This window comes from Saccoglossus kowalevskii, chromosome 15, assembly GCF_978046115.1.
Source record: "Saccoglossus kowalevskii chromosome 15, keSacKowa6.1, whole genome shotgun sequence".
Classification (NCBI taxonomy): Eukaryota; Metazoa; Hemichordata; class Enteropneusta; family Harrimaniidae; genus Saccoglossus; species Saccoglossus kowalevskii.
Genome location: NC_140655.1, coordinates 24,368,609 through 24,388,461, shown reverse-complemented (window position 1 = coordinate 24,388,461; position 19,853 = coordinate 24,368,609). Strand labels below are relative to the sequence as shown.

General features: G+C 36.7%; 1 protein-coding gene and 1 pseudogene across 1 annotated transcript; both read right to left on the bottom strand.

Moving 5' to 3' along the window:
* Positions 1 to 252: 252 nt before the first annotated feature.
* LOC146734275 (uncharacterized) lies at positions 253 to 3,454 on the bottom strand (annotated as a pseudogene).
* Positions 3,455 to 9,441: 5,987 nt separating this feature from the next.
* Positions 9,442 to 10,145, bottom strand: LOC146734274 (uncharacterized). The gene is made up of 2 exons (XM_085508540.1): positions 9,986 to 10,145; positions 9,442 to 9,821 (listed from the first exon to the last, which is right to left on the bottom strand). Exons 1-2 carry the CDS (start codon positions 10,143 to 10,145, stop codon positions 9,442 to 9,444), a joined length of 540 nt encoding a protein of 179 aa, XP_085364666.1.
* Positions 10,146 to 19,853: the final 9,708 nt, after the last annotated feature.

Genomic DNA, 19,853 nt, shown 5'->3' with positions numbered 1-19,853 from the left:
GAACATCTTCTGTATCAGATATGTGACAAACCTCTTCATCTCTGACTAAGGAAGCATACACACCATCAGCACCATTTTTATCGTATGCACCTGATGGTCCAGGCATATTAGTGTTTGCAGAAACAGAACACGATGATGATGAACGTTCTGTTCTTGTAGTTGATTTTTTTCTTCTAAGCTTTCTAGATTGTGGATACGCATCTATTATATCTTCCACAATGGTTCCTGTATTTTCATCCAATTCCTGTGTTATTAGTCGAGCATCGGTCCACTGTCATTCTCTTTCCCAGAAACCTCATATACTCCTTCAGAGATGTTATAGTCTTCCTCTGTGCAGAGATACATGCAAATCCTCTGGTAACCCTTCCCAAGTTCCTCTCTATATCGACACAGAGAAAAGAATTCCTTGCTTTGCTGACCAGGTATAAAGGTTGCTTGTGAACCATCTTCTAACAACAGTAAATATGTCTGATCTTCCTGGATGTCACTTCTTCTGAAAGCTTTCCATTTGTTCAATCCATGTTCAAGAATTGAATACTAATTAGCATCTCTCTCTATTTTAATTGGTCGGCACTTACCCCACCTAGGCTTCAACTCATACTTCTTTTTATCGAAATACATGATGCCAACATTTATAATGACTATCTCTTCTCCATCACATGTTTTCCTATTCTTCTTTTTGGATGATATTTTCCGAAAAGCTGTTGATGTTTTTTCTCGTTTGAATGTCTCAAAAGACTTGATTTTTCCAAACTGTGGCTTTTCGTTTACTTTATCATCTGAAATAATATTAGAAAAAAGTGAAATAATGAGATATAATAGTTTTAATTAAATATGCAAACGTTTATGTCATTTGTTAATGGTTTAATTAGTATGGAAATTATGTATTTTAATATTTGCGACTAGTACTGAGGTTTTAGAGATATTACAGAAACAAGCTTTGTATGCCTATATACACAGCTTGAATGCATAAACACAGGCAGCACTACAGCTGAAGTTAAACACACAGTGTTTGTGTATAAATATGAGGTAATGCATATAAACACAAATACTAGAGTAAATATAATTTGTATCCTGACCAGCAAAACACAAACGAGATGATGCGCATGTGCTGAATGTAATGGAGGCATTAAGTACAAATATAAAAAACTGTATTTACTATATTACAAACACATCTTCAAAATTCATAATGCAGAAATTGTGTTTATTGCATGCAAAATGATTGAAATGTCTTATTTTTTTTACATAGACTTGTCTTTTTCATTGCTATTTACAGGAAGTACATGTGCTTCTAATAGAGCAAATGTGGCATTTAAAAAGATAACTGCAAGCAATGATCAGGGTGGTTCCAAGTAGCTATGAATGGATGAACAATATTTAATGAAATAATAACCATATATGATGACTTGATATGTTGGTCATATATCTTGTCAGACAACAAAATTATAGCATCAGTTGCTTGTCCCTCAGGACCCTGTCTGCAACATTACTTAAGATATTACAAGATATGCATATTATTTGAGCCATACGACCATATATAGTCATCTGATACATTAGTCATATCACATTGTCAGATACCTTCATTAAAGCACTAGTTGCATGTCACTAATTGTAGCAGTACTGCATATTAAGAACACATGAAGTTAATTAATATTTATACAATAATTAATGGATTTCAACCCTGAAGTAATCAGCTCTGGAGACTATTCAAAAGCACATATGTAGCTAGTTTTATTGAAATGCAAATTAAGTAATTAGTGAGCATAAAATTTAACCCTAAACTGAACATGTATATGGTTTATCCCAAAGCATATATGTACCAAATTTCATTGAAATCTGGTAAGTGTCTGAGATATTGGTGGAAATTCTAAATATTGGCAAACTAATATGTAAATTAGGTCATTTATATGCACGGATTTCACCCAAAAATTATTCAGGTCTGAGCATTATTTCAGAGCATCTATGTACCAAGTTTTATTAAATTGTTGGTTCTTGAGATATGTGGAACAGACAGACATACATACACACAGACACACTAACCGGAAAAAAACACCCATTGTGTGATTCCTATGTGTCAATGCATTAATGCAAATAGTTGTAAACATGCACATAGAAGATTGAAGGAAAGTCTGGCCTAACAACATCATGCCCCCATATGAAAGAGTTCCACAAATGCAGGCAAATACAGTGTACAGCTATTCTACAACACTTTTCGCTCTCTAGATATTCCCCTTTTTAATTGGAATGTGTTGTCTACCATTTTGATTTTCAAAGCAAGAAATTATGGGTATAATATAACACTACACCCACTGTTGTAGCAAATTATACAAATATTAATATATATAATAATTATTAATATATGTATGTTGCAAAGACACAAACATGAAAGATAATGTCAAAAATATGAAATAAATATCCTTTTTTTGGTCATTGAAAATATTTTGTTATATAACCAGTATATAATCTACTTCATAAATTGTATAAAATATTTAAAAAATGAGTATTTAGTATAAAAATGTGGATATGAAGATTACATGAATTTTATAACATTCTAATCCACTGATGACTTACTGACAACTCTATGCATTGCATTACTTTAACCAATGTTTATATTTATATAATTTTTATATATTTTTATATCAATAAATTATGTTGTACTTCATGCACCTAACACACTGCATATTCTAAATTCCTTAATATCACTTATCTTATCACATTACTATGTTGTGTATATTCACAGTAGTGATGTTTAGTGTGAAATGTCACTAACTGGTATTTCACACTAAACAATGCAATGACCACAACAAAATAATGAAGGTTTAGGTTTGTGAATAATACTGGCCCATGAATTCACTCGTATCAACAAGCAACCATGTTAACAAGTTATATCAGGTATAACTTCATAATATATATTTAGATATAACAAATGAAATAGTTTGTTCGACCCGACCCATTGTGATTTTGATCCACATCAAAAAACTCTGTGGCCATGTAGACGACAAAGCACCTTAATTCATGATCGTAGCGTCCTGTCACAGGCGCTCGGTACGTTTCTTGGATAGTAAAAAGTCGGTCGGCATACTTAGTCAGTCGCCGGTACATTCGGTACATACCGGCGACTGACTTAATGTGTCGACCCTTCTAATTATTCAAGAAACGGCCCGAGCGCCTGAGTTTCCTTTGGGACAGGCTATCGCCAACAAATCACTCGAATCCCCCTGTAGCCCGTATATATTTTAAAACCAGCATGCATAGAATTTGGAAACATAGTGTACTTACCGGCATTTTTATTTTCTGTGTACACTACAAATAGTGGGCACGTTTCATCCCATTCATTTCTTGGAGGACACAGAACTCCGCAATCCAGTTTGATGCCACGGAAACATCCTCGGCCGTCACTTGCAGTTGTTCTTGGCCTGTATCGTAAACCAGATGCACCGGGGAATTGTGCCATGCCTGTAGAGTGCTTAAGAGCAAAGTTCTATTGTGCTCTAGAGGCAATTCAATCGGTTCGCCGTTTTCTTTATCAGCAACTTTCAAATACATTGACATTCTGGGATATATTGCCAACTTCCGTTTTCATAAACAAAGTTTTGTTTGGGGAAATTAAAGTTTTGTTTCGTGAAGTGAAAGTTGTGTTTTTAAAAATTAAAGTTGTAGTCTGAGAAAAGAAATTTGTGTTGTAAGAAATTAAGTTTCTGTTGCGAGAATTTAAAACATTGATTTGTAAATTAGTCGTGTATTGGGTGTTTTTTTTTTGCTTTGTAAATTAGAGTTTTGTGAAATAAAATTGTGCTGCAAAAAGTTAGATTTGTGTTGTAAAAGATTAGGTTTCTATTGCGAGAATTTTAAATTTTGATTTGTAAATTCAAGTTTTGTTTTGTAAAAATAAAGTTGTGTTACAATAAATTTGATTTGGTGTTGCGAGTATTTAAAGTATTGTTTTGTAAAATAATGTTGTACACGGGAGAAATTAAGTTGGTGTTACTGGAAGTGGAAGTTTGCTTGTGAATTAAATTTGTGTTTCGAAAAATGTAGTTTGTGTTGCCGGAAATAAAACATGATGTGACATCTGTGGGCCACCGTATATATGTGCCGCCAAAAAGGTCCCAACTTCACAGCAAAACACATAGCAGACGACCGAGTCAGGAGTCAACCGCCAAACTAATACATCTGTATATCTATGACATGAAGTATAATAAATATACAAAATTTGAAGATAATCACTCAAAGCATGTCAGAGATTAACACTAGAACAGCATTCACTAAAACAAAATGGCCGCCAGACTAACATTTTGAACCCAATCTGAAAAACAAAATAACGTGCATCAAGGTCCTATAATGTCCAATGTATGTACCAAAATCCATCTGTAAACAGCCAGGATCCGGTTATGAAATGCCAGAAATGCTTGAATTTGATGATTTTTATAACAAAATGGTCGTTATTCGGCCATCTTGAATCAGATTGTGAAACAAATTGATGTACATATGTATAATATTATGTATGATGTTACAGTATGTGTGAAGCTTGAATGTAATCAGTGCAGGCATGTCTAAGATACAGGTGCGGACGCACGTACGTACGTACGCACACCACGCACAGAGGTCAATCCACAAGACCCCGTTTTCGGACTTTTCAAATCACTTTCCAGATTCTTGGAACCTTAGTTTTTTAATACCAATCCACAAATCCGGTTCCAAATCTAACCAATAAAACTATAGAGGCCATTTCAAATAGCCTTGGCAAACTATTTACAAGCATTCTGAACATTAGATTAACCACAATCGGATGCCGAAAAAATCGACGCAGAACAGATAATATCTTCATTCTTGAGACAATAATTAACAAAATATCTTATAATAAATAAATAAAAAGGAAAAAATAAAATACAAAAAAATAATAGGAAAAATACAAATAAAATATATGCATGCTTCGTTGACTTAAAAAAAGGCCTACGACAGTGTCTGTCAAAGCTTGGGATATCAGGCAAAATCTATAAAATTATTTAAAAAAATGTATATAGTAAGGTAAAATAAAAAATTAAAAGCAAAGAAGAATTAACTGTACACTTCACTTCACTTCACTTCACTTCAAGGGTGGGAGTAAAAGAGGACTGTGACTTAAGCCCAACTCTATTCTATATTTTCATGAACGATCTACCTGATGTTCTTGATAAGCCTACATGTGACCCACCAAAACTGTACAATACACATATTAACTGTCTAATGTATGCTGATGATCTGGTATTACTTTCTGAAACAAAATCAGGATTACAAATTTCCCTTGATAATTGTCAATATACAAAAGAAAATAGCATCTATCTGTGAACACGGAAAAACAAAAAATATGATCTTTAACAGATCAAACAGACTTCTAGAGAATGATATTTTCTTCTTTGAAGGTTTTGAATTAAATACTCTAAAAACATTTAATTGCTTGGGATTAATGGTTAGTGCTGATGGGAAAATCAAGGAAGGCATAAAAAGTATAAAAAGAAAAGCTTTAAAAGGAAAACTGGTAAAAACCTAAGTATACCACTGTCACTCTCTCTGTTTGATAAACTAATCAGACCAATTCTCACATGTGGTAGTAATGTATGGGGAGATGAAATCACCAATTGAAGATGTACATATAAATTATATTCGTTTTTTCTTGGGAACATCCAAAAACACCACAACAATGGCCTTATACGGTGAGCTTGGAAGTTACCCTTTGGAGACTTTTATCGGAAAACAAATGATACAAAATTTTAATCGTGTATCCATTATTAAAACAAGCTTTCCAAGAAAGCAAAGAAATTAATAGTAATTGGTACACTAATATAGACTTCCTTTTGAATAACATCGACGAGTCTAAACTAAGCAATTCGGACAAATTAATAAAAATATACAAACATCATTCATATCACTTGGAAAAGTGAATTACATAACGACAATCGATCAAAATAACATGAAAAAAATTAAGAACATACAGAGAATTAAAACCCAATTTTGCTTTTGAAACCTACCTTGTTACCCTGCAAATTATTGAGATGCGCGAAAATTTAACAAAATTCCGCCTCAGTGACCATAACTTGAAAATTGAGACAGGCAGACACAAAGGAATACTCCTTGCCAATAGATAATGCAACCTTTGTATTCAAGTAGAAGATGAGTATTACCTAACGATGTCATACAAAAGTTATACCCCGAAAGAAATGTCTTATTTGAAATGGCAAAACTCAACCAACACTTTAAAAATTTGTCACAAAAGACACAATTCATAGCTTTGCTAAACAACAGTGGTCTAACACTCCATGTAGCAAGGTACCTAAAGAAGCGTTTTGAAATAAGACAGCAACCCCAGTGAAAATTGTCTTTCACAGTTAAGTTTGCATTTTGTTTTCTATCTTTTTTAGTATAATAATTAAGCCTTAATGTTATTTTTTTTCTTTTTTCTCTGTAATGTATTAGCTTATTTTTGTTAACCTTTTATTCTTTCTTAAACATTTATAACAATTGCCAAGCCCTGCGGGGAATGTGTAAGTGTTAATAAAATTATTATAGTAATAGAAAGGATCTAAAGTAGGGTCGGTATATTTAGTCAGTCGACGGTACATGACTGACCAAGTATACCGACCCTAATTTAGATCCTTTTTATTATCCATGAAACGTTTCGAGTGCCTGTGGTCCTACTGCCCATTCTGGGAATGTAATCAATATATGTGTTTGGGTGGACGGGAGTGCGGGAGGGGTGAAAATCGTACACAGGTAAGATACGACACAACAATACAGTACGTCCGTGATAAGTGGTTGATAACTTACAATTGCTTTCAACATCCCATCTACATTTGCATGCAGTCTCTTGTTTATTTGTTGGTGTTCTTTCAATAAAAAAATTCAGTGTATAAATGGCGAAAGCCGGGCTACTCCCAAGGTGAAATAAACAAGTAATATTCAATTTGTATTTCCTGGTTTAAAAAAAGTGGGTTTCCATATTTTATCAATGGAGCATTGTTTCAACTGTGCCTTAAATTCAGTAACATCTAGTTCAGTTTTACATAATGTGGTTGAATTTAATTATCTATTAATAAAATCGATCATGTATTGCCCTTAGCTAAGTGATCAATTGTTAAAGTTCCCACTAGTTTGAGAAAAAATATTCCCAAGTATGTGTGAGATTTTATACATTTAAGTTCTATTTTATTTCCCCCCTCTCACTTGTTAAATACAATATTTTTAGTCTGTTACCATTGATTTAAAGTTTCAATTTATGACAATAATTACTGAAATGATTTAAATTATTTTGTAGTTCAGAGCAGGCAATTAACACTAGCATTATCGAAATTTACTGATGTAGAGTTTAGAAAAATATATGTTATATCATGTATGTATCAGTGGGCTTGAGATGCTGAATCGTTCGCGTTACGTGAATCGAGTTACAAAAAATACCACGCACATAGTATAGAAACCACGCCCATTTTTTTTTGCGAAACTACGCCCTAATTGTAACTCAATGTTCCAATGTCTGGGGCTGCTTTAGTGTTGAAATAAAAAAAAAACTGGGACAGGCTAGCTACTATAGTACGATGGTCTAGGCAACTAGCTTTAAATAATACGGTGGACTGGGCAGTCTGGGGTTTCATTAGTAATGACAGTCTCGCTATTTATGTGTGACACCTATAAAGTCCTATCGGAAAAGCTGCTTACATATTAATAAGTAGCTTGTAACAAACCAATCGAACGTTTCATCCAAACCAAATTGAGACAATTAGATTGGCTATAATAATAATTCGCGCGGTGTTCCACAATGTACTCTCAAAACAATACTCTGAGAATGTTTTCTAAAAATGTTTTAGAATCAATCAAAACTTTTTAGTAGACAAGAAATACCATGTTTTTTTTATTGTTATATGTTAAATAATAAAACTATATGAATGACGAAGTGGAAATCGGATACTCATACATAATGTTTCAGTTATAGAAAATGATGAATTTACTTTAAATTTGTTATCTTAAAAGTTCCACACAAGATTCCGTAAGAAAGTTCTGGGTGTTTATAGAAAGTCTTCTAACAGAGAATTAGGTCGGTATCCTATCATGGTTGACATTTGTAGTTTGATGATGAATTTTTATCAATGACTTTATTGTCAACAAACTAATAATATTATCCTTAATGCTGCCTTTCTAAAAAAAAGTTTGAGTCAGAATGATCCCTGGGTTAGTAGTACTGATGAATTATCGGAAATTACTCAGTTTAGTTCTATTGACCTAAAAATTCCAATGTTCTTTTCAGAGAAAGAATAAAGAAGGTGTACCAGAACAAGTGGCAAAAAGATATACAGGGCAACAAAAAATTAGACTTGTACAAAAAAATTAAGAATGATAAATATGTTTTTGAAAAGTATTTAGATGACATTACAAATAACAAACACGGGATTGCTCTGACAAGGTTTATGTATCGACATTATTCTTACCAGTTGAATCTGGGAGACATTCAGGGATTAAGAGAGAAGAAAGACTAATGTAAAATCCATGATTGTAACAAGATTGGAGATGAAACACATTACCTATTTCATTGTCAATATAGCATTATCAAAGAATGTAGCTCTCTTTATTTATGAGCCACTTTTTCCAAAATTTAAGTATTGGTGATCTATTCATTGAAAATCTCTCCAGTTGTGACAAGTTTATCTTTTCCAATTTTGCTATTCTTTTGTTTTTTTTAGATCTGTTTTAGTCTTGTAGTGGTGTATTTTGCTCTTTTGGACATTACCCTACTTTTGTCTGTGTACTTTCCAAATAAAATATCATATCCTATCATATCATAGTTAGACAGCTTGCAGTCAAAAAATCATTTAGTAAAAAACAAGTCTTCTTGGTTAAGTAAATGAAAAATCCAACAATATCTCTCTGTCAGTCAGTCTATACAGACTATGACACTTATCTATGCAAAAATAACCTAAAGCGACAGAGACAGAGACGACTAAAATACAAAAGTGTACAAATTAAATACAAAATGCATAAGCTTAAACATTGCATCTTAACAATCACTAAAGTAAAGATCGGAGTTCACTTCAAGGGGCCGATGGTCACATGCCGTTGGTGTTTTTTTTCAGCCTCCTTGACCTCCCATCCTCTGTGAACCGCTTCAGCGCCCTCCCTTACTACTGTGCGCCATCTAGCCCAACTGCTGATGACTGATACCGTGTCCTTGAAACGGAGTCGCGGTCAACCACAAGGTCTTGACCCTTCCCTCAGTTTAGAGTACAGCAAGTGCAGCGGCAGTTGGTTTTCAGACATTCTGGTGACGTGGCCAGTCCATCTCAGTTGTGAGTGGGTAATCATGGCTTCCATGGACTGCATACCCACTCGCCTCAGGACCTCAACGTTGGAGATGTGGTCTCTCCAGGTGATACCCATCAGTCCGCGAAGGTGGCATTGGACCAAGACAGACAGTCGTCAAATATGGCGGGCAAAAAGGGTTGACACTTCTAAACCATACAGAAGCGCACTCAATACTACAGCTCTGTATACGTTTAGTTTTGTCTTCAGTCTGATAGGTTTTACATTCCATAGCCTTTCAGGCATCGAAACGCTGTTGAGGCAGCCCGCACCCATGAAGTCAATCTCACTGTCCATGGAGTTGTCATTTATAACAGTAGACCCAAGGTACGCAAAACTAACTTCTGGAGGAATGTGTGGCTTCCCAGGCGCCGGCTGGTAGAGAACCTCCGTTTTCTTGATGTTTATGGTTATACCATAAGCTCTGACTGCTTTGGCAAACTTCTGTAAGAGTTGCTGGATACCTTCCAGTGTGTGTGCCACCAGTCCAGAGTCGTCTGCATAGAGGAGCTCTCAAATGCATTTCCCCAGTATGTGCCGCTGGGATTTTAGCTGTGCAAGATTGAAGAGTCCTCCACCAGAAACAGTGCGAACAGGGTGGAAGCCAGTATGCATCCCTGTCTTACCCCATGAAGAACTTGGAAGAAGTCAGAGGCCTCACCGTCTACAGTCACCATGGCTTGCATATCCATGTGGAAGGCCTTAATGACAATTAGTAGTTTTGGTGGACATCCATACCTTTCCATAATGTGACACAGGGCATCCCTTCCCACAGAGTCAAAAGCCTTTGAAAAGTCTATAAAGACTATGTACAGCGGCATCCTTTGTTCCATGGCCTTTTCTTGAATTATTATAGCCTTAACGCTAAGCTCATATCCGTGGTACCACTGCCGGGTTTGAACCCGGCAATATTCCCTCCGAGATTACTTGCAGTCTTGATAAGGCAATCTTTGCCAGTACTTTACCAGCAATACTGAGCAGCGAGATACCCCAGGAGTTACCACAGTCGCGTCCTTGAAATGGGGGACAGCGCCATCTTCCCAGCAGCATCGATACAGCCACATGAGTTGGTTGTGCAGCGCAGTGCCACTGTGTTTTAGCACCTTGGCCGGAATCCCGTCAACGCCTGGCGCTTTTTCGTTTTTCAGGGACTTCAGCACTTGCTGCAGCTCATCGATTGTGGGTGGCCCGTCCAGATCATGCCGCGTGAGGCACTGGCTGCACTGTCAACCGTGGAAGGTCTGTTCAAGAGCTGCTGGAAGTGTTCCTTCCATCTCCTCAGGATTTCGTCCAGCGTTGTGTGGAGAGTTGCGCCACCAGTGCTCAGCACTGGGTTAGAGCCTAAAGATCGAGACAAAACAGGAGAGGTTTACAGTTGATGTTATCTCAGAGCTGTATGGGAAATATTTGAGCCCCCCCCCCAGCACAGAAACCTTTAGGGACAACATCAACAGGATAATAAACTTAATTCCTTTAGTTCCACTCCCCCCAACCCCAACCCCACTGAAACTTAATTGATAAATATTGATCATGGCGTCAGACTACATTCACCATTAAATACAAATTGATAATTGGACAGCAGTATGGCATAGCAGTTATGAAGGGGAATATACGCATGCGCAAACTACTTTTCTAGGCTCTGCGCATGCTCTAGGTCCATGCCCTGAAATTTACCTCATTTGACGCACATATATGCACTCGGACCAAACCATTTTCTCGTCTTGGACGTGCTTTTTCTATGATTGGATAGAAAAAAAACTACAAATCCTCCAAGATTTTTTTAGTTCATTAAAAATAAAATCGTTTTTGTGGGATGAAAACATTTTGAGGTCAAATCCTCCCCACCCCCAAACTAAAGCAAAAAAGTTTCTTATCCGACATCGATCTTTTGACGTCGTCCCTTACACAATCCAATATCGAGGTACACATTTCGTCCTTATAAGTATCTGAAGTATGGCTGGTAGGATCTTACAGATTAAAATAGACACAATATGGTTACATGTCCGCCTATGTGACAGTAAATAAAAAAAAACAATTTATGATTTCATATTCTTGTTCATTTAATAAATACATTCTATTTTGAACGTTTTACGAAAATAATAAACCTCGTCACTTGATATAATTATTTAAAAATATTCCTAACATTTTCTAAATTATCCGTGTGAGAACAGTTTAGTTTTGAATGCAGTTTCTGATTTTTTCATCATGTCAAAACGTGCAGACGAAGACATACGAAAAGAGATTATTCGCCGAAGTTGAACTAGCGAGGGCAGCACCAGTTAAATACGATATGACAGGAGTGGCAGCCGACGTCATCTGAAGTACACACAAGAAATGGCTGAGTTTATCGAATTTCGTCTATTACTGAAACCATCCCTAATATAAAATATTCATTCCCAGTTTTATGTTCGTATTATATTTCTTCTAAATGTTACACAGCAATGATTCTTTTTTACCTACAAAGAATTGGAATAGTCCAACTTCGTGGTCCCTGCTTGTGGCCACACATCACATGGATGCCTTGTCCGGTGTTTTAATATAGTGCCCCGGTAATTGTCTGGGAATTTTGCAATTTGCAAAAGCCCATCAATAATTGCCTATACAGAGTGTGGAAGTAAGGTGTATGTAAAACAGTCAGCGCGTAAATCAGAGTTTTCATTTCGAAGTTACAGGGCTTAAAGGGGCACCTTCCAGTTAAGATTAATTTTACAACAAATTTACTTTCTGGATTAAAATAACAATGGATAACAAAAGATAGATTAACATTGTAAACAACATAAACAATAGTGTCCCATAATTCTTTGGTGCAATCCATGGGATTGAGCGGTTCCCCTTTAAGGATGTAGTAGACTTTCGTGGTCATTTTTTTCTTTTATTAAACGGTGACTTATACCTATAGGCAACCATACGACCTCGTTTTTTCTTTTTTTTATTAAATCACGTTTTGATCTCAAGAATTTTTTTTTTTTAATACAAAATAATTTACATGTAACAGAATGTGCATTTCGGCTAAACCCCTCTGAGCCGAAACGATAACATTTTAAATTAGCATAATCTCGCAAACATCGCGTGTATGCGTCCGGTCAAATGACCGGATGCACTTACTCTTTGCTGATAGTTCAACAACACTATCAAACGTGTCAGTCAGTTAGATAGACTTCTTTTTTACGTAGCCTGGTACATGTCTGGGGTTCCTCATTTCAAAAATTATTTGCTGTACTACGCGCGACGTGATAATGTAAAAGTAGCTTACAATTAACAAATTGGCAGCCAAGTATGTGTTATTTACATAAAAAATGTCTGCTCACTAATCGGGCATTCTGTTATACGCGCATTCCCTGCCCCTTTCCGAGTCAGTACCACAGTCAGTTCGCGTAAAAGTGTAAGGATACATGTTACTAATTCACCGATATTTACTATATGGGAACAGCTATCTTGAATATGGCTTGAAACTAAATAAAAAGACAAATTGAGAAACGTTTTTTTTTCAGTTTCCTACAAATCAAGGAAAAATTGTCAACTACCACAGCTCGTTTTTTAAAACGTTTTTGCGTGGAAAATCCCTTGCACAAGAACGCGTAGCCTGACATGTAAGCGTGAGTGGCGCAACTCACGCGACCTTGTCAGGCTAATGAACACGATGAACATAGGACATTTTCCCGTCGCTGATTGGCTTCTGAAAGTGTGACGACCGCACCTTCGCGATTTTATAATGGAACTAAAAAGGGGCGGTTTCGGTCAACGGTGGAAGAATGTAAAAACCGGACCGAGACGAGACAAGACCAGACAAGACGAGACATGACGAACCAAACCTATACGAACTGAACTCCTAGTAGTTTGGTGATTTTAAAAAGGTCGATACTGAAAACGTTTCATATGTTTAGGTTTGTTTTAGGTATGTCCCATTGAGAGCTTACTCGCTGAGAATGTTCAGCTAGAAAAGAACATTTCATTTTCTTAAAAACTACTATTACTAGTTACAAAAATTCATTAGAATGTGGCTCTGGGAGCCCGGAAGTAGACCTTTTACCTCCCCGTTCTCAGTGCTTCATCATGTTAAATCGATCATTTTGCTTGAAAGACAGATACGAAATAAGTTCAATGGAAGAAGATTTAACCAAATTAGTGAAATAATTTTTGTTTTAGCCGCTTGGTGACCTAAGTTCATCGTTAGAACAGTGCTGGAACTTGAGCCTTCACTTTTTTCCCCGTAAAGTGCGCCCTCAACGAAACAATTTTATTTTCCCTCTGAAATAACTTAGCCTAGACTGTTGAGGCCGTCGCGTCGCTGCGCGTGTGCGAATTTTGTTTAAAGCGGGACTCATCACCTGCGCATGCGTTAGATGACCAAAGGTGTAATTGTTTACAAACAAGCGTCTACCCATGAGCCTTTGCGTTTTTAGCGTGTGTTGTTTCATCTTTGCTTGGGACTCAATTCCCACGCGTGCGCAGGTGATGACCCTCCCGCTTTAAAAGAAATAATGTATTGTACACGCGTCGTGTACGTCTCTATGGGTCCCAATTTAATATCCATTCAGGGGAACCGAATTCAAATTTTGCATTATCACTCTAGAAACACACTGAAATATACGTAATTTGTTTGGAAAACAAGGTTAGAAATCATATCATTAACAATATGCTACTTTTTCAGCATGCGTCACAATTTTTTGTTTGTTTTTAAATAACTGTTTGCAGTCCTATTATACAGAGGGCACTAAACTGTACACTTAAACTGGTGAAAATAATGCCATGACATGACTCCACGAATTACAGACAAATTAATGACTTAATTAATATATTAATAAATATAATAAATGGCTCTTGTCACTATGTGTATAATGCACTGATTTCACAATCAAAAATTAAAGTCTGCAGAGCTCCTGTGTGAATACACATATATGTAATTATAGGCACAAAAAACGTGTTCAAAGTCACAGTCCAACACAAATTGAATTACTGAGCATGTATCCAGCCCTAAAAATGTCATGGCACCTACGCTTGTTTGAGATCCTATAAGTAGTTTTCTAATAAAAATGTTTTTGAACTTCAGTACCTCATCCCTTGGCTATTATCGCCGATTTTCCGTCGCCGGATTTATTATAAATAACCTATCTAACCGCTGGACCGATTTAAAATATTATCAAAAAAATCAATATAGAATATTGGGCGAAAATCGGTTGCTTTTGGCATCGACGTTTTTTTTTTTGCTTAGAAACGCAAGGACGATAAGACTTGATTTTCAAGGACGTAAGTCGTTTAGGTCAGATTGTCATTTTTGTTTCGAGTTCGTTGTGAGTCTAGACACATTGCAACGTTGTTTTTCGGTGAATATAGAACACGTTCTGTTCCAATAAAGGAGTTTGCTCTGCCAATCAAATGTTTTTACAATTTCATATTGGAACGTCTCCCATATTAATGTGACCATATTTGTGTTTCGCACTTTCTGCCTATGAAATCGTATCGCTGCTGTGGACAGCGACGGCCGACAGATTGCTGCCGGATTTCTATGACGTTTTTTGGTCGCATTTTGTATATGCCAGTCAGACAAGGGCGGTGGTCGTCGCGCAAGATATCATTATGAATTATATGATTTACTCTGTTGTTTTGTCAAGGCCGCAATGATCAAAGTGGAATTTCATACCGGCATCCGTGCAGTCATCCGCAACGCATGATCATCACATTGATTGGTCACAAAATGGTTACACTTTTTAATTTTAGTTTTGTACTATAGAACATATACATATAATGACTTCAGTGAAGGCCAATATTTAGTTGTAATACCCCCAGATGAATTATTTACTATGGTCGTGCATTCATCATTAATTTCCATCATTAGGTCAAGAAAACTGAATACAAAACTTAACTTTGGTAACTTTGTTTAGAGATTGATTCTGTTGTTTCATACCGTCTTTCAAAATAAAATAAAAATGTTGAACAAATCTGATATAAAAGAAATTTTTGTTGGCTTATATGAAATGCTAGTACACAGAATATGTTGGTTTGGGCTTTTACACAATATTAGCAACAAGACATGTCATGTCATTCATGTCATGATTCAACAAAAAATAATCACAACATTGTACATATGATGATGTAACATAGTTACTGTGGTGTATCTATATTCCCGTCTGTTATTTATCGAATAATACTACTAATAATAATGTAAATAATTCGACAAGCTTTTGTCGTAATATAAAACTCCTGTTGCTACTATCAGGGGGTAATTCTCCTCTTCTGGGGTTCTCCACACGTGTCAGGGGGGATTCTCGTTTCGTCTCTATGTCACGTCCCCTTGAGGTACGAGATCGGGAATGTCACTTAAGCTTTACAGTCAAATAAGACACACACAGCGAAATACGTTTCAACTTTCGTCTTAGTCGATCAGTCGAGCACTCTATAAGACACAGCGCCCTGGGGAAAAATCCCAAAGACTATCGCAAGGCTGACCCAAGACTAGCCCAAGACTGGACTGCCTCAAGGCTCGCCCCAAGACTCTCCAGGACTGGACTGCGTCTGTCGTGCTGTACTCACCAAGACCAACTAAAACAACTTTATTCATTTTCAAAACTCTAACCAATTACAAAGCAGTAAAAAGACTCTAGGGCGTAATCTTCAATCATAAAGCCAATCACACTAAGTACTGAATACGTCATATCTTTTGATTAATCGTTCACTACATTAATAATTACGAATACCAACAGTCAGAATTAGTAGTCCGAATAGCGACGGTTATCTCGTAATTAGTTCCAAATCACTGAGCCAAGTTCCGTCCAGGACCTCGCCTGCCTAAACGATGACAGACATAACACAACAATTCGCTCGTAATCAGCTAATTAAGTCGATCAACAGATACGCGTAAACAAATTCATCATACATCCCTTCACTCAAACTGAGCCATGCCTCCCGGCATAACACGTTCATAAATACAAGATACCGTCCTCTACTCATCGTCATATGGGTTAAATACAATACTAATAAAAGGATATAAATCAAAAAAAGTAAAACACACTGATTAATAAGCTGATTATAAGTCTAAATACAATGATTATAAAGTCACAAAAACAAGGGAAAGGCTACCAATAGACCCGCTTTTCTCAAAACGGTCGGCTGAGGGTAACCCTTCGCTGCACTGTCTCTCGTTACTAAGGTTACAATCTTTATATCAAAAGGTCAAAAAAACTAAGGCGTGGCGGTGTAACCAAGCGACCAGCCAACCGCTGCAGTCGACAGCATGATCACGTGATTACCAGGGATGCGTCTCTCGGTTAAAGCATTGCAAAGCGGTAACTAACAAACAATGAATAAACAAGCTATTAATCAAACTCCTGTCACTTACGCTTATAAACTTCACAAACTAAACTCACAAGTCGTTAATCTAAACAAAAGTCATATGGCGTGGAAACGGAATGCAAAGACAAAGCTATCATAACACATTACTCCTCTGGCAATTAAAGACGGAAAAGGCTAAAACGATAGAAACTACTGAGTTACATATAAACCTGTCAATCATGAACAAAAGTTTGCGTTATTAAACAATACGTATATCGGCGCATCACACTCTCATCTCGAAAAGATATTAAAAAACGTTACAAAGGTGCTCTCAACTCAAAAAGCGTCAGAAGTATTCCGGAACAACATGTAAACAAAACAACTCTTAAAACGTCGATATCTCTGTACATCGACAAATCTCAAAACTCTTAAAAACACGTGGGGGCATCATTCCTCCCATCATATTCCGTACTCATAAACTCAGTAAAACTCCATAAAACTTCACAAAACTCATAACACTGTGTTGCAAATACTTGTCCACTGAGGCCCGCTTAAATCGTTATAAAGGACCTCGCACGTCACTAAATACCAGTTCAAACAAAGATCTGGGCGCTTACACACATACACTTCAATACCACAAAAAAAAACGTTAAGAAAAAAACGATGGAAAAAGCAAGCAATACATTACATACTGAACAATAGTGTTGGGATTCTGAAACGTCTTGAGTTACACAGTGTCAGTTAAAGTGTCCAGCGAGCGATTCTCTAAGCAATACACAGATAGCTAAAGTTCTTATCAAAGTCTATATAGCGTCTTCTCTTGTCATCGCATTAGTCCGGGTCGTTCTTTATCATCTTCTTGTCTTTAATGTCGCTCAATTCTTGATTATATCGTCCTATCCGATACTCGTCCTTCATAAGGGGTTCCGAAGTCTTCATCTCTTCAGCGTTGTACATCGGTGCCATACTGTTAACAGTGTTAGTTGTCAAGTGCGGTTTTGTCTCTGTGTTCGAGCTGTTAGTTCGGTTCGCAAAAAAGACACACCTACGCCATTTTGCTTTCTTTACAGGATCTCAATGTGTGTTAAACACCTGTCCGGGATCTCCACTCACCTATCAGGGGGAAATCTTCTCCTCTAGGGTTCTCCACACGTGCCAGGGGGGAAACTCGTCTCGTCTCTATGTCACGTCCCCTTGAGGTACTGGATCGGGAATGTCACTTAAGCTTTACAGTCGAATAAGACACACACAGCGAAATACGTTTCAACTTTCGTCTTAGTCGATCAGTCGAGCACTCTATAAGCACAGCACCCTGGGGAAAAATCCCCAAGACTATCGCAAGGCTGACCCAAGACTAGCCCAAGACTGGACTGCCTCAATTACAGTACCTGTATGATTTATGTAAGGATAAGTGCTACTAATAGAACAATTACAGTGCCTGTATGATTTATGAAAGGATAAGTGCTACTAATAGAACAATTACAGTACCTGTATGATTTATGTACGGATAAGTGCTACTAATAGAACAATTACAGTACCTGTATGATTTATGTAAGCATAAGTGCTACTTATAGAAAAATTACAGTACCTGTATGATTTATGTAAGTGCTACTAATAGAACAATTACAGTACCTGTATGATTTATGTAAAGATAAGTGCTACTAATAGAACAATTACAGTGCCTGTATGATTTATGTAAGTGCTACTAATAGAACAATTGCAGTACCTGTATGATTTATGTAAGGATAAGTGCTACTAATAGAACAATTACAGTGTCTGTATGGTTTATGTAAGGATAAATGCTACTAATAGAACAATTACAATACATATGTGATTTATGTAAGGATAAGTGCTACTAATAGAACAATTACAGTATCTGTAAGATTTATGTAAGGATAAGTGCTACTTATGCACAAAGCTTTGCATAGAACTCATTTGCATATTCGAATATGTTCGAACTGCAAGACCCTGTCGGTTAACACAGTTACGCTCAAGCCACCGTATTACTTCAATCGCTTTAATAAAACGTTTTACGCCCTAAATCTGAAAGAACTGTTCGGTTAATTAAATTAAAACATACATGTTTTATGCTTGGAAAGTGCAGTCCTTTTCAAAGTTATCAAGATATTAGATTATACAATAAATTACTAACTTTATAAACTTACTAGAACCTGTGTGTTCTATAACGGAGAATCTAATCCGTTGAAGCTAGAAATAGTATTGAAATATTCACCAGAAAACAAGACGAACAGGGTTGTTAGAAAATCCCTTCGAGTAAAATTTGTGTTTAATGTTTCTTTCCCTATCTTATGTACATAAACAGAACGCTGTTTTCCCTAGTTTTAGTTTATCACATGCGCCATTTCACTACAATAACATTACCTTGAAAAACATAGTCCGTGATAAAATGGTTCGTATTTACGTTTTTACTGAAATCTGACATAAATAAATAGTTCGGATTTCACATATGTTTCTTTCCACTTTGTGTTGTACATTTTTAGATGTAACAACTACAGGAAAATGACCGTGCGTAGTGAGGTGATTGACCACAAAAGGCTGCCTGTGGCAGAGGTATTATTGCGTAAAGCGCAAAGACCTCTGGGAAGGAGATTGCATAGACACATGTCTGTCATTTTTGTACAAATGGCTTCTATGAATTGTATGTGCATCACATAAAGTATTTTCTACTCACCAAGCATACTTAACAGATAATCAGCATCATAGTTGAGGCTGTACAAAAAAACGGGATCTTTGCCCGGAGGTAGTGATCTTGACAAACGATTCATCACATTGATAGTTGGCAGGGATACAACTCCTTCACATCATTTATCGCTTCTATTAAATCCACACCTGTTTGACGATGTAATATCCTGCAATGTTATAATATGTGGAATTGCATCTTGCCACACTTGCGATTCAAAAGCATACTTCCCATTGTCACCAAACTTATTCCTGGGAACAGAAGCCAAGTGTATGAAATCGCCACACACAATTAAAGTGGGGGGGGGGGGGGGTCGTCACCTGCGCATGCGTCAGATGGCCATGACGTGCCATTGTTTACAAGCAAGCGTCTACCCATGAGCCTTTGTGTTTTAGCGTGTGTTGTTATCGTCGCTTGGGACCTGGGATTACTGTGCGTGCGCAAGTGACGACCCTCACGCTTTAACTGTACACCTCGAAATGGCATATTTGATGACCGGATTGCTTTCATTGTGTTGAGTTGGTCAAATGTAACTGCTGAAACCATTGACATTTCATCT